The sequence below is a fragment of the Bombina bombina genome, chromosome 3, assembly GCF_027579735.1.
Source record: "Bombina bombina isolate aBomBom1 chromosome 3, aBomBom1.pri, whole genome shotgun sequence".
In the NCBI taxonomy this organism is placed as follows: Eukaryota; Metazoa; Chordata; class Amphibia; order Anura; family Bombinatoridae; genus Bombina; species Bombina bombina.
The window spans coordinates 127,236,368-127,249,132 of record NC_069501.1 but is presented as its reverse complement, the minus strand read 5'-3'; the positions used below and the strand labels follow the sequence as shown (position 1 = coordinate 127,249,132).

At 38.1% G+C, this 12,765-nt stretch overlaps 1 protein-coding gene across 1 annotated transcript in view; it reads right to left on the bottom strand.

Annotated features, from left to right (window-relative positions):
* Nucleotides 1-12,500, bottom strand: part of LTN1 (listerin E3 ubiquitin protein ligase 1) — a 297,783-nt gene extending 285,283 nt beyond the window's left edge. The window contains exons 1-3 of the mRNA XM_053705992.1: nt 12,374-12,500; nt 8,945-9,148; nt 7,102-7,200 (exon numbers count right to left, since the gene is read on the bottom strand). Of these exons, the coding sequence (XP_053561967.1) occupies nt 7,102-7,200; nt 8,945-9,148; nt 12,374-12,415 (345 nt within the window). The 5' untranslated portion in view covers nt 12,416-12,500. The remainder of the gene's footprint in view (nt 1-7,101; nt 7,201-8,944; nt 9,149-12,373) is intronic.
* Between the last annotated feature and the right edge of the window lie 265 nt (nt 12,501-12,765).

The window sequence follows — 12,765 nt, the reverse complement described above, 5'->3', positions numbered from 1 at the left end:
ATGTTTAGATTCCCTGAGAAAGAAGCAATACTATCTGCAGCAAGGAAACACCCGACCTTTAAATTCCAGGGGTCTGTTATACAATTTTACCAAGATTTGTGCTTGCGCACACTACAGAGGAGAGGTACTCTGAGACCATTGACTTCTTTACTGAGAAAACACCAGATAATTTATAGGTGGACTTTTCCATTTGGCCTACATATCCAGTTTGAAGGCAGATCTATCACACTCAAAGATCTATCAGAAATACCAGATGTCTGCAAGAGGCTCAGGTTGGAGGTACCTGATATACCCTCCAATACATCCACCGAAGAGGATCTACAAAAGAAGCACAAAACACCTCACGCTCAGAATCAGAAATGGTCTAGAGTATCAAAGAGGGGTACCAAGTCATGAGAAATATTGATATTCAATTCTCCTCTCTCTGTCATCACAGCACTCTATATGGCGCTGATACGAAAAATGCTTTCCCTGTTTTGGACTAATGTCAAAGGTTAGTTTTGTTTACACCTAAGGGGAAGTTTGATGGTTACAATCATATCGAGCTCCCATCTCTCATATCCTCAGTGAGGGAACTCTCAATAGTGGGTAGCTGAACATTGATACAACACCCATATCTCTAAGAAGTGCTGGACATTGTATTTCTTTAAGTACAATATGGGAACCCTAGAACAAGGGTCAAATGGACTCACATATGTTAGTTACTTAAATATGTAGACATAGGTTAACGTTTCCAAAATGTTTAAAGATTCATTATTGATTGTATGCCTGAATCAAAATACTACTTTAACATGTTTTTCCTTACAGTTACAGAAACAAATTATATAGAATATTATGGTATATTCGCTATGAGGCGATGTCTCACATTGCTTACTGGTAATTTTTCTTTGTTTTCTTTTTCATTAACCAAAGATTTGTTTAAGATTTGGGTAGATGGCAAATAGCATTTACCGGTTAGAAGTTACAATGTTTTTACTAGTTAGATTATGTTTTTTTTGTTATTATGTCGTCATGTTTAATTATGTTTGTATTTGCCTTATTATCCAGAAGGAGGGTCAGGGTCGACAGAGCTGGGGAGGTAGGGCGGAACTGCGCCTAGGATTTCAGGAAAATCTTGGAGGAAGGTACATGCATAGCTACAACACCAGGGTAAGATAATGATGGCTAATACTATACACCTAATATCACACAATGTACGGGGTCTCAACACGGATGTTAAACGCAGAACAGCCATGACCCAATATGATAGATTAAAAGCAAATTTGATATTTCTCCAAGAGACACACTTCACCAGCTCTATTATCCCCAAATACTGGTCCAGACAGTTCCCCCAACACTATCATTCTGTAACAGATAGCAAGAAAAGAGGGGTCTCCATACTAATACACCACTCACTAAACTTCAACACAAAAGAGGTACTAAAGGATGCGGAAGGTAGATACCTAATAGTTAGGGGGTCAATTCAAGGGACAGAGATTACGCTTTGTAACATTTACGCTCCAAATGAAAAACAAGATCTCTTTCTGACTCACATAGCTCAACTACTCACACAATGGTCTCAATCAAGAATTTTCTTGGGGGGGGACTTTAACTTACCTACTCAGATTACTGAGGCCGAGAGGTCTTCCGGACTAACGCACAAACAAAGACATCACAATGCGATGGTTAGAACAATTAAAAGAGCCTTGTCAGCTCAAAATGTTATAGACTCTTGGGAGTCATTATATGGCAAGACTACTGACTATACATTTTACTCTTTTGCCCACAAGACATACTCTAAGCTAGATTATGTATACCTCAGCCAAATACTTATACCCAATTTACAAACCTCCTCCATACATGCATGCACATGGTCCGACCATTCTATTGTCAGTGTTAAAATGACAGGAATTCTTGGACAGAGCAGTAACCGTTCATGGACATTTGACCCAAACGTACTTAAAAACCAGACTACACAGGACTCAATATTAAAAGCCCTAACTGAATATTGGTCTATAAATACAGACACAACTAGTAATCCACTTTGTACCTGGGCAGCACACAAACCATTTATCAGGGGCCTACTTATAAAAGCAAAAGCTACATACAATAAAGTGACGCGATCAAAAACAGATAAGTTACAAACAGAGATAAATGACCTGACTACACAACATCAACGCACTTCCTCTACAAAAACATTCAAGCTTCTTCAGGAGAAGAGACGGGAACTATCTGAGATTATGTCAGCCGCCTCTCTCAGGGCTTCACAGAGACTAAAGGCACATTACTATATTTACTCAAACAAGCCAGACAGGTACTTAGCACATAAACTACAAGAGAAAATTAGATCTTTCTCAATTCCCTCTATTCAGACTTACGACGGTTCAAATACGTCAAATCCACAAGAAATAACAGACACTTTTGCAAGGTACTATCGTTCATTATATGATGGTAAGAAAACTAACCCATCCGCACACACTAAAGTACTCAGAGAACAATTCTTAGCAGCAGCCCACCTCCCACTTATCGACAAAGAGGCCTTAAAGGAACTAAATGCAAATATAACAACGAAAGAGATCTTAGAAGCAATTAAAAATCTAAAACCAGGTAAAGCAGCAGGCCCGGATGGGTTCCCGGGGGAGTATTATCGTTTATTTAAGGGGGCGTTAGTGCCACATCTACATAAATTTTGTAATGATATCATGTTAGGTAAGAATATCCCTCCGGATATACTACGTGCCAAGATAATAGTCATCCCCAAGCCTGGTAAGAACCCAAATCTATGCAATAGCTATCGTCCTATATCATTAATAAATCAGGACATAAAGATTTTTACTAAGATTTTGGCCAACAGGTTAAAAATACATCTCCCCTCTTTGGTTCATCCGGATCAGGTGGGATTTATTATGGGCAGGGAAGCACCTGATAACATTAGAAGGACAGTGGATCTGGTGGATCACCTAGACAGGACCAAAACGCCTTCTCTGCTCCTTTCTTTGGATGCAGAGAAGGCGTTTGACAGAGTAGACTGGGAATACATGTTTGAGGTATTAGCTAGCTTTGGACTCAGGGGCCCCTTTGTAAAAGCCATCAGAAATATTTATTCCTCCCCTACAGCTGTGATTAGAGCGGCGGGGTATCAGTCGAACCCTATTGATATCCATGGAGGTACTAGGCAGGGATGCCCCCTCTCCCCGTTGATTTTTGCAATGTGTATAGAACCCCTAGCGGCAAAAATCAGACTTTCCCCAGATATACATGGAGTCAGAATAAAACAAAAAGAATATAAAATCTCGCTTTTCGCGGACGATATTCTTTTGACATTAACGAAACCCTTGATTTCGCTACCAAATTTATATAAAACTCTGCAAGACTTTTCAGATGTGTCGGGATATAAAGTCAATTTAGACAAATGCGAGGGATTACCCATAGCTCTCCCGACGCATACTTGTAAATTAATAGAAACAAATTTCACATTTACCTGGGCTAAAAAGGCGATACAGTATTTAGGAGTCAAAATATCTAACGACTATAAAGATTTGTTTAAGCTAAACTATATTCCTTTATTTAAGAAAATTAGGTCAGACCTGCACAAATGGAAAAGTAAACAATTCTCGTGGTTTGGACGCCTATCGGCAATTAAAATGACAATTCTTCCAAGGATACTGTACCTCTTTAGGGCTTTACCTATCAAAGTTCCAGCCCCAACCATACTCAAATTACAACAAGATTTAACGGGATTTCTGAGAGGCAGTAAAATAGCCAGAATAGCCTCCAAGACTTTGCAACAACATAGACAGGTGGGGGGGGTAGGCATGCCAAACTTGATGGAATACTATCAAGCAGCTAGATTAGCTCAAGATTTACTATTGAACAAAGACTCAGACGACATTATATGGACAACATTAGAGGCTGAAGTAGAGCAAACTGATAAGTCTTCTGATATTCTATGGAGAACCACTAGGGGACACACAAATCTTAACACTACATTATCAGCTACTGAGAACTCAGTGAGGACCTGGATAGCGCTGACCAATACTCTCCACCTATTGCCACTAGACTCAGTAGCTAGACCGGTTAAAACTTTACTCCCGAACGATCTACATATACAACTGGGAAAATGGGAAAATAAAGGGCTTTATAGGGTGGCGGACTTTCTGATAGATGGTAAATTCATTACGTTCGCACAAGTCCAAGATAGATTAGGTCCCCACAAACTTCACTGGTTTATATACCTGCAAATCTCATCCGCGTTACACCAATATCTACATTTTCCTTTCACAAGAAGGTTAACAGTATTGGAACATTTTATAATTAATAATATAAGAGATAAAAAAATGATCTCATAACTATACATAGCTATACAAAAGGCAAGATACAAATCACAAACTCCAATAGTAGACAGATGGGTAAAAGATCTGGGTGCAGACTTAACAGCAGAGGACTGGACAGCCATCACTCGAGACGTTGGTAGAGGTATGATTAGTGCTGACTTTAAGGAGAATTGCATTAAAACTACTTTCAGGTGGTACTTGACCCCGACTAAGACCTCTCATTACTCACGAGGTTCCACCAACCACTGCTATAGAGGGTGTCAGGAGGTAGGTACATACACTCATATGTGGTGGGAATGTCCTAAGGTGCAATTAATATGGTCTGAGCTTTCGTCCCTACTGAGTGCTATGCTGTCGGAAAATATAAATCTCTCTATGGCGCAGGCCTTGTTAAACGAACACATCCCAAGATTTAACTCAGCCATAAACACTTTTATAAGAACACTATGCACGGCTACAAGGATATGTGTAGCAAAATATTGGAAGGTGGGGGTTCCGGCTTGGACTGAGATAATGGAAAAATTCAAAGTTACATACTCCATGTCGGAGCAAGCCTCCTTGATTCAAGGAACGAGAGAGAGTTTCCAGAAAATTTGGTTTTATTGGATTATGGGGGACAGAAGGGAAGAAGGAGAAGAGGGGGAAGTTGAGCTTACTTAGAAATTAAGATAAGAGGGGAGTGATGGGGGATTGTTGGGGGGCTGAGATCTGACCTTCCCCGGCTCTGCTCGATTTTAAAAATAATTTCCTGTGTGGGAATTCCTTTTTTTATTTTTTTTTGAGACAATGTTACTGACCTTACCTATTATTACATGCAATAAGTTCTGTGTCAATGATAGGCAAAATGTATAGACTAAGACATATTTAGTGTTTAAAGGTTTCTTTTTTGGTTTTTACTTTTGAGTTCTTAAGTACAAATATCTACTTTGGTGGTCATATATGTTAGATGGCAAAGAGTAAATTGACCACAGAAGACAACAACTTATTGAGATTTAATCTCCAGTGCTCCAGGATTTTCTGGACTCCATTATCGAGCATTTCTTAGTGCTCCACCAGTTATGTGACAGGACGAAAGTGCACAGGAGCCTACTCAGACAGCTATTTTTTATATATCTATGTTGTTGTACATTTTATGATGTTGTATACTTGAAAACTAATAAAAATTATTTCAATATATAAATATATAATAGTCATGTGATCAAGGGGCTGTCAGGAGAGGCTTAGATAAAAGGTAATCACAGAGGTAAAACGTCCATGTTGACTGTGCAAAACTGGGGAATGGGTAATAAAGGGATTATCTATCTTTTTAAACAATAACAATTTTGGGAGTAGACTGTAGTACAAGGATAACTGTAAAAAGGAATCACATTTTACTTTCTGCACAACAGTGACACATTTATTACAAACATAGGAGCAATCAAAAATACTTACAAGCCAGACAAGGATATTTGTAAAGAATAAATCAGCAGAAGCCATGGCTGTGAAATTCACTAAACACCTGCAACTTTACAACTAGAATGTGTGATTTAATATCACTTTAGATTCACTAAAATGATAGCTACAGAAGCACAAGATGGGATCTCTAGCAGAGCACATTATCATATCTTACAATGTGCAAGTGTTCCTGGGACATTTCCATATTGTGATTCTAGGCTGTAAAAACTTACCTCAGCGAGAGGAGGTGGTAAGAGTTACAAATCAGTATAACTGACCTTTAAAGGGGAATTCATTATGTGTCATTCACGGCTAAGCAAAGCTGCAACCTCAAATTTATCAACCAGTTTCTGCATCTTACGGTCTCCCTCGCCTCAGAAGTGGCAGAGATAAATCACAATGTGATTGACAGGTCCTGCTCTTGCACGATTGGTTGTGTTAGCAGGGGGCAGGAAGAGAGGTCTTGTGCAATCTAAATTTTGTCAGGCAATGCTACACAGCAAGGGGCAAATGCAGGCAAGCAGGTTCTCTACTTGATAACTTGCCAACCTGCAGCTTGATACATTTCCCTCAGTGTTAAAGGGACATATTAATGTGACTATTTTTTTCCCCTTTAATGTGTTCCCAATGATCCATTTTACCTTCTGGAATGTACTAAATTATTCACAAATTACTCCTTTAACTTTATTTTGTCATTTAAAATAGTTAATTTTTCCTGTTAAAGACGCCAATCAATAGTGAAAATATGATAACTGCAGTATTCTCTATAGAATAAAAAAAGTGATGTAAAAAAGTTGGTTTAGAATTAAGCACATCCCCAGCGGGGTGTGGGACAAAGGGGTAGGAAAATGTTAATTTTGATTGTCCTGACTGTGTATATAGTGAGAAATAATATGATGGCTTGCTATATAGATACAGATAAGATAATGAGGTATATGCTCTGTGCAAACTCAGCCCATTTGATTGTGTTGCTTGTGATTTCCAATAGCAGACATTGCTATTTAATATACAAAAATAAACATAACGGAGCAATTTCCCATGCATTTTTACTCTGCAGCTGGAATAACAAGTCATTTGAAAACTAATTAAAAAAAAAAATATTTTGCAGTACACTGTCCCTTTAATTTTCCTTTTATTAACTGTATTGCAAACCAACCCATATGTGTATAGAGGATGGAACTTATTACAAATATCTATGTTGTGAAGGCCGGCAGCTTTTTTTAAAGGAAGGTATCAACAAAACTACTGAATATTAAAATTATCAACACAGATAATATTACCCCACAACAGTCATAATGCAGATGAATATTATGTATACTATTTGAATATTCCTTACAATACATAATATACATACCAAGGAAATCTTGCAATAATTTCTTGGCCAGTATGGGAGTACGCCGCGGACGGTTTCTACATCTCTCTCTTTGCACATTGCAGCAAACTCCTGCATAGCCTAAAGATGTAAAAGAGGAAATATTAAACAGCAACACAGAAAGGAAAAAAAAAGTGGTTTGCTTTAAACTCTTGGCTGATAAAGAGGGCTTCAATCTGTCCTCTAATACGTTTCGAACATGAATGGTGCTTTCTCAAAGATGGTTTCATAAAGAAACCACGATTCGGGCACGAGACACGTCAGTTAACATCATAGCTCAGCTGGTCCTTGCACTCTGGATAAGTTGTGTAATTACTTTTAACAGAGTTTCAATAAAATTTGGATATTCACCATTAAGGCACAGCCTGGTTGTATGATTCTTACATGATTCATTTAAATACCAAATCGGAAGAGCAACTGTACTTGGAGTTCTTCAATATTTATTGCACAACTTAGCATTAAATCAATTAATGTTAAATTATGCAATTATTTTGTTCTTTGGATAGCTTAAGTAACATTTATAAGTAACAGACAACTGTATAATATTGCAAAGTATTACACTGCTCCCCCACTTGGAAACTTTATAAGGCCACCCAGCTGGCAACATTTTCTGTGGAGAACACTAGAATGCTATACCTTGTTTTAGTTAAATACAAAAACTGTATTAATAACAGTGAGGAACCCAATTCACTGTTTCAGCTGCACAAATAGCGTAGCGAGTTGCGCGTGCACGGTTGCACTTCAAGGCTGAGTCTGATTCTAGTTAGAAGCACGGGGGTGTGCTCTCTGTAAATTACATAGGGCATATGGTGAGAATCCGATTGGCTGAAAGACCTGCCAGTCAAATCAAAGAGTAAAAAAATCTGTGACAGAGGCTGAATTGAGGCAGATATCAGAGCCTCACAAAAACTGTGTTTTATCAAAGTTGAATTAGATTTGAAATAAAATAAGCACATCGATATGCTTAACATTAATAGAGGTTTCAATATATTAAAAGTTAGTGAGGTGAATTTACAATCACTTTAATGAATGCGGAGATCATCATAATAAAATAATGTAACACAATGCAAAATTTTAGTCCAAATCCAAGATTTGTAATGCAAGTGTAGTTATAAACAGCTATAATCAAGAAAAAAAAGTGTGTTACTTCTGTTATGCATTAACTTTAACTATATAACAATGCTATTAATAAGTACAGTTTGCTGTATGGTTCTTATCTCCTAGTGTCAAGATTGAGTTAAACAATCTAATTCAGCCATAGGCAACTCAAATCCTTGGGTACCGTTAACAGGCCAGGATTTATTCAACAAACTAGAGTTGATTCAATTAAACTACAGAGAACTTTAACAACACGTTCAGACAAAACGTTTAAGGCAGCTATTAACACTATAGAAAACATTCTGCCTTTTTATACTTAAATGGACATGAAAACCAAAATGTTTATTTTATGATTCAAACAGAACATGTGATTTGAAACAACTTTTTAATTTACTTCTATTATCTAATTTGCTTATTTCTCTGTGTCCTTAGTTGAAAAGCATGAGTCGCAGTGCATTACTGGGAGCTAGCTGCCGATTGGTCGCTGCATATAAATGCCTATATTCATTGGTTCATCAGATGTGTTGAGCTAGATACCAGTAGTGCATTGCTGCTCCTTCAACAAAGGATACCAAGAGAATGAAGCAAATTGGATAATAGCAGTAAATTGGAAAGTAGTTTAAAATCACATTCTCTATAAGAATCGTGAAAGAATGTTTTGGGTTTAATGGCCTTTAAACAAGCAAGCCTTTGCCTATTGCCCCTCTAAAGAAACATCCAGCCTTACCTTCAGTTTTGTTGTGACATCTCGCTTAGAAAGTTTCCGCAGAACCATTCTGAAATCTGCATCAACCAGACTGTCAACTTCTTCTGCTCCCTGCACAGCCGGGACATAGCCAAGATCACTTTGTGATGACCCAAAGCCAACAAAGCCAGGAACTGTTCCTGTTTCCTTAGCAAGCAATTCTGCCGCCCGCCCACTGCTTGAAGGCTGAAAGAGAGAATCAGCGTTAGCAATGAACATCCATAAGAAGCACTTTGTACCAAAAAACTGTCACATTCTAGTACAATGTCCGGTATGAACATGCAATGAAAAGAGACATGCTTATTGGGTTTATTGTCTGATCTCTTTACTGTAACAGCTGCAAAATTATTGGTACAGCATAATAAAGTACTGAATGTAAGGGATAGGAAAGTCAAAATTCAACTTTCATTATTCAGATAGAGCATGTAATTGTAAGACACCTTTAAATTCACTTCTATTTTCAAAGGTGCTTCGAACTCTTGGTATCCCTTATTGAAAAAGAATACGCACATATCCTACACTAGTGGGAGCTAGCTATTGATTGCACACATTTGTCTCTTGTGATTTGCTAACTAGATGTGTTCAGCTTGCGGCTAGTAGTGCAATGTTGATCCTTCAGCAAAAGATAACAGAATAAAGCAAATTTGATAATAAAAGTAAACTGGAAAGTTGTTTAAAATTTTATTTTCTACCTAAATCATGAAATCATTTTTTAGGGTTCCATGTCCCTTTAAGAAACAAAAGAACATAATAGATTGTATTAAATAAAAAAAAATGCAAGATTTTAAATTTCACTAGAAGGACAAAAATATCAAGAAAAATGTATGTTTCAGAGCACTTTAGTATTGTATTATTTCTTAAAGAGACAGTCTAGTCAAAATTAAACTTTCATAATTTAGATAGGGCATACCATTTTAAACAACTTTGCAATTTACTTTTATCATCAAATTTGCTTTGTTCCCTTGGCATTCTTTGTTAAAAGCTAACCCTAGGTAGGCTCATATGCTAATTTCTAAGCCCTTGAAGGTCGCCTCTCACCTCAGTGCATTTAGACAGCTTTTCACAGCTGTGTACGGCTAGTTATTTGAAAACAACGGGTTGAGGAATTATATGGGCATGCGCACACGGCCCTACTCCTCAGTGATCCATCGTGCACAGGGGGTGCTTATGGGGGTTACAGGGTGTGCTGATGGGGCTTACTTAAGCTACACATGGGGTTCTTACAGGGGTTACAGGGGGTGCTGATGGGGCTTACATAAGTTACACAGTGGGTGCAACTTATGTAAGCCCCATCAGCACCCCCTGTAACCTGTATAAGCACCCACTGTGTAAGCCCCGTCAGCACCCCCTATAAGCACCCACTGTGTAAGTTATGTAAGCCCCATCAGCAGCCCCTTATAACCCCCATAAGCACCCCCCGGGCAAGTCGGCGGCGCACAATGGATCACTGAGTAGGGTCGTGTACGCATGCGCTGCATTGTTTGCGGTCCATAGAATTCTATGTTCTCATATAAATCACCTTAAACAGCTGTTTGTAGGAGGTTGGGCCTCTTGCACATGCGCAGTGAGCGCCATACCCCTCCAACAGCTGATTACACATCACCAGAAGTGACGTGGTACACACATTCCTAGGGTATACAAGTTCTTTTAGAACAGCGCTAGTTCATGCATGTCATATCGATAACATTGTGCCCGCTTCTGTGGTGTTATTTAGGAGTCAGCACTGATTGGCTAAAATTCAAGTCTGTTAAAAGAACTTAAATAATTGGGCAGTCTGCAGAGGCTTGCCTTAAGATACAAAATTATCTCAGAGGTATTATAGGATTATCTATCTTTATAAAACAATATAAATTATGGAGTAGACTGTTCCTTCATTATTATTATGGAGGACATATATTATCTTTAACATGTAAATTGTATAGGTCCAGAAAGACATATTTGGGGTCCACCACCCCCAATCTGCTACATCACCATAAGTATATACTAGCCACTTAAAATAGAATATTGGTCATATTATTTTAAATTAATGAGAACTCATTACTTTTTCAGTCACCTACAGTATTTAATTTGCAAAAAGTGGAGGGGTCGAACATACATTGGAAGACTGAGTTGTGGCCCTGGGTTCTATGCCAGTCAAGAAGACTTAAAGGGACACTGAACCCAAAAAAAATTATTTTGAGATTCAGATAGAGCATGCAATTTTAAGCAACTTTCTAATTTACTCCTATTATCAAATTTTATTCGTTCTCTTGCTATCTTTATTTGAAAAATAAGGCATCTAAGCTTTTTTATTAGTTCAGGACTCTGGACAGCACTATTTTATTGGTGGATGAATTTATCCACCAATCAGCAAGAACAACCCAGGTTGTTCACCAAAAATGGGCCGGCATCTAAACTTACATTTTTGTATTTCAAATAAAGATACCAAGAGAATGAAGAAAACTTGATAATAGGAGTAAATTAGAAAGTTGCTTAAAATTGCATGCTCTATCTGAATCACACACAAAAATGGGTTCAGTGTCCCTTTAAGAGACGGACACAAGTCAAAATAAACTTTTATGATTCAGATAGAGCCTGCAGTTTTAAGACACTTTCCAATTTACTTCCAATATCAAATTTTGCACATTCTTTTTATACATGCACTTTCTGGGGAACAAGATCTTACTGAGAACGTTCACAAGTTCACAGGGTATACGTATACAGTACTAGTCTGTGACTGGCTGATGTCTGTCACATGATAGAGGGGGCCAGATATTGGGAAAAGTAATACAGTTGTCAGAAAAAAATCTACTGCTTATTTGAATTTCAGAGTAGGTGTTAAATCATTGTCTTTTTATTATGCACGTGTCAATTATGCAATGTTACTGCATTAAATGGTCCTTAGATGACAGCTTATGCTGGTCACAACTCCTCATACAATAGCTATTTCTCTTTCTATTTTAGCTGGGATATTTTCTACTTTTCTATGGCTTGTTGTCTTTGCTTTTATTTTCCAAAAGCTTACTCTCTACAAAGCAGCATAGATCTATAGATAGTTGTAAGGCTAAACCTCTCTCTCTCTGCCAGTTCACTACATCTGTCTGCATAGTAATACCACTTTTTATAGCTAGTTGTCTCCATATGGCTAGTCATGATTGTCAATAGTTTACTATATCTGTATTTTAATGTATTTCGTACAGTTAGTTGTGTCTAGATTTTTATCCCTCGTAGGGTTAGTTCTCTTTATATGATTAAATTTCCATAGCGAGCGCTCTCGCTAGTTTCTTATCTCTGGCAGTAGTTCTCTCTCTCTTGGTATCACAGCAGTAAGCGTGTCCTATTCAGGGCTGTGATTCGGTACTCTCCCAGGGCCTTCAAACAATTTCCACCTTACGTAACATTCAATATCCGGTAACCGGACAACTCTCTCACCCGTACGTTCCCCTTTGTCCTCTGCTTGTTCTTTCCCCCCATTCTCGGTATCGGCTAAACACAGATAGCCTTCAGAACACGATCAGAATCACCACACCACTCGATGACATCGGCGATCGATTACAACTTTCTGCTCATGTTGATAACGTGCTTGAAGCGCTGCACTCTAATTGTTGCCCTTTTTCCGCCCACGAGCATTTTGTTATCGACTATCTCTGAATTTCGATTGCATTCCCTTTGTACTGTCATCATTCCTTACTCAGTAAAAGTAAACAGTGCCACTGCCTTGATACTGCTTTAGTGAGAAGACTTATACTTCCAGTTCACGGTCTACAGTTCAATCAATTAGTGTAAATATGTGGTCTGTTGTAGGGAGAGTAATGTTACTTCTC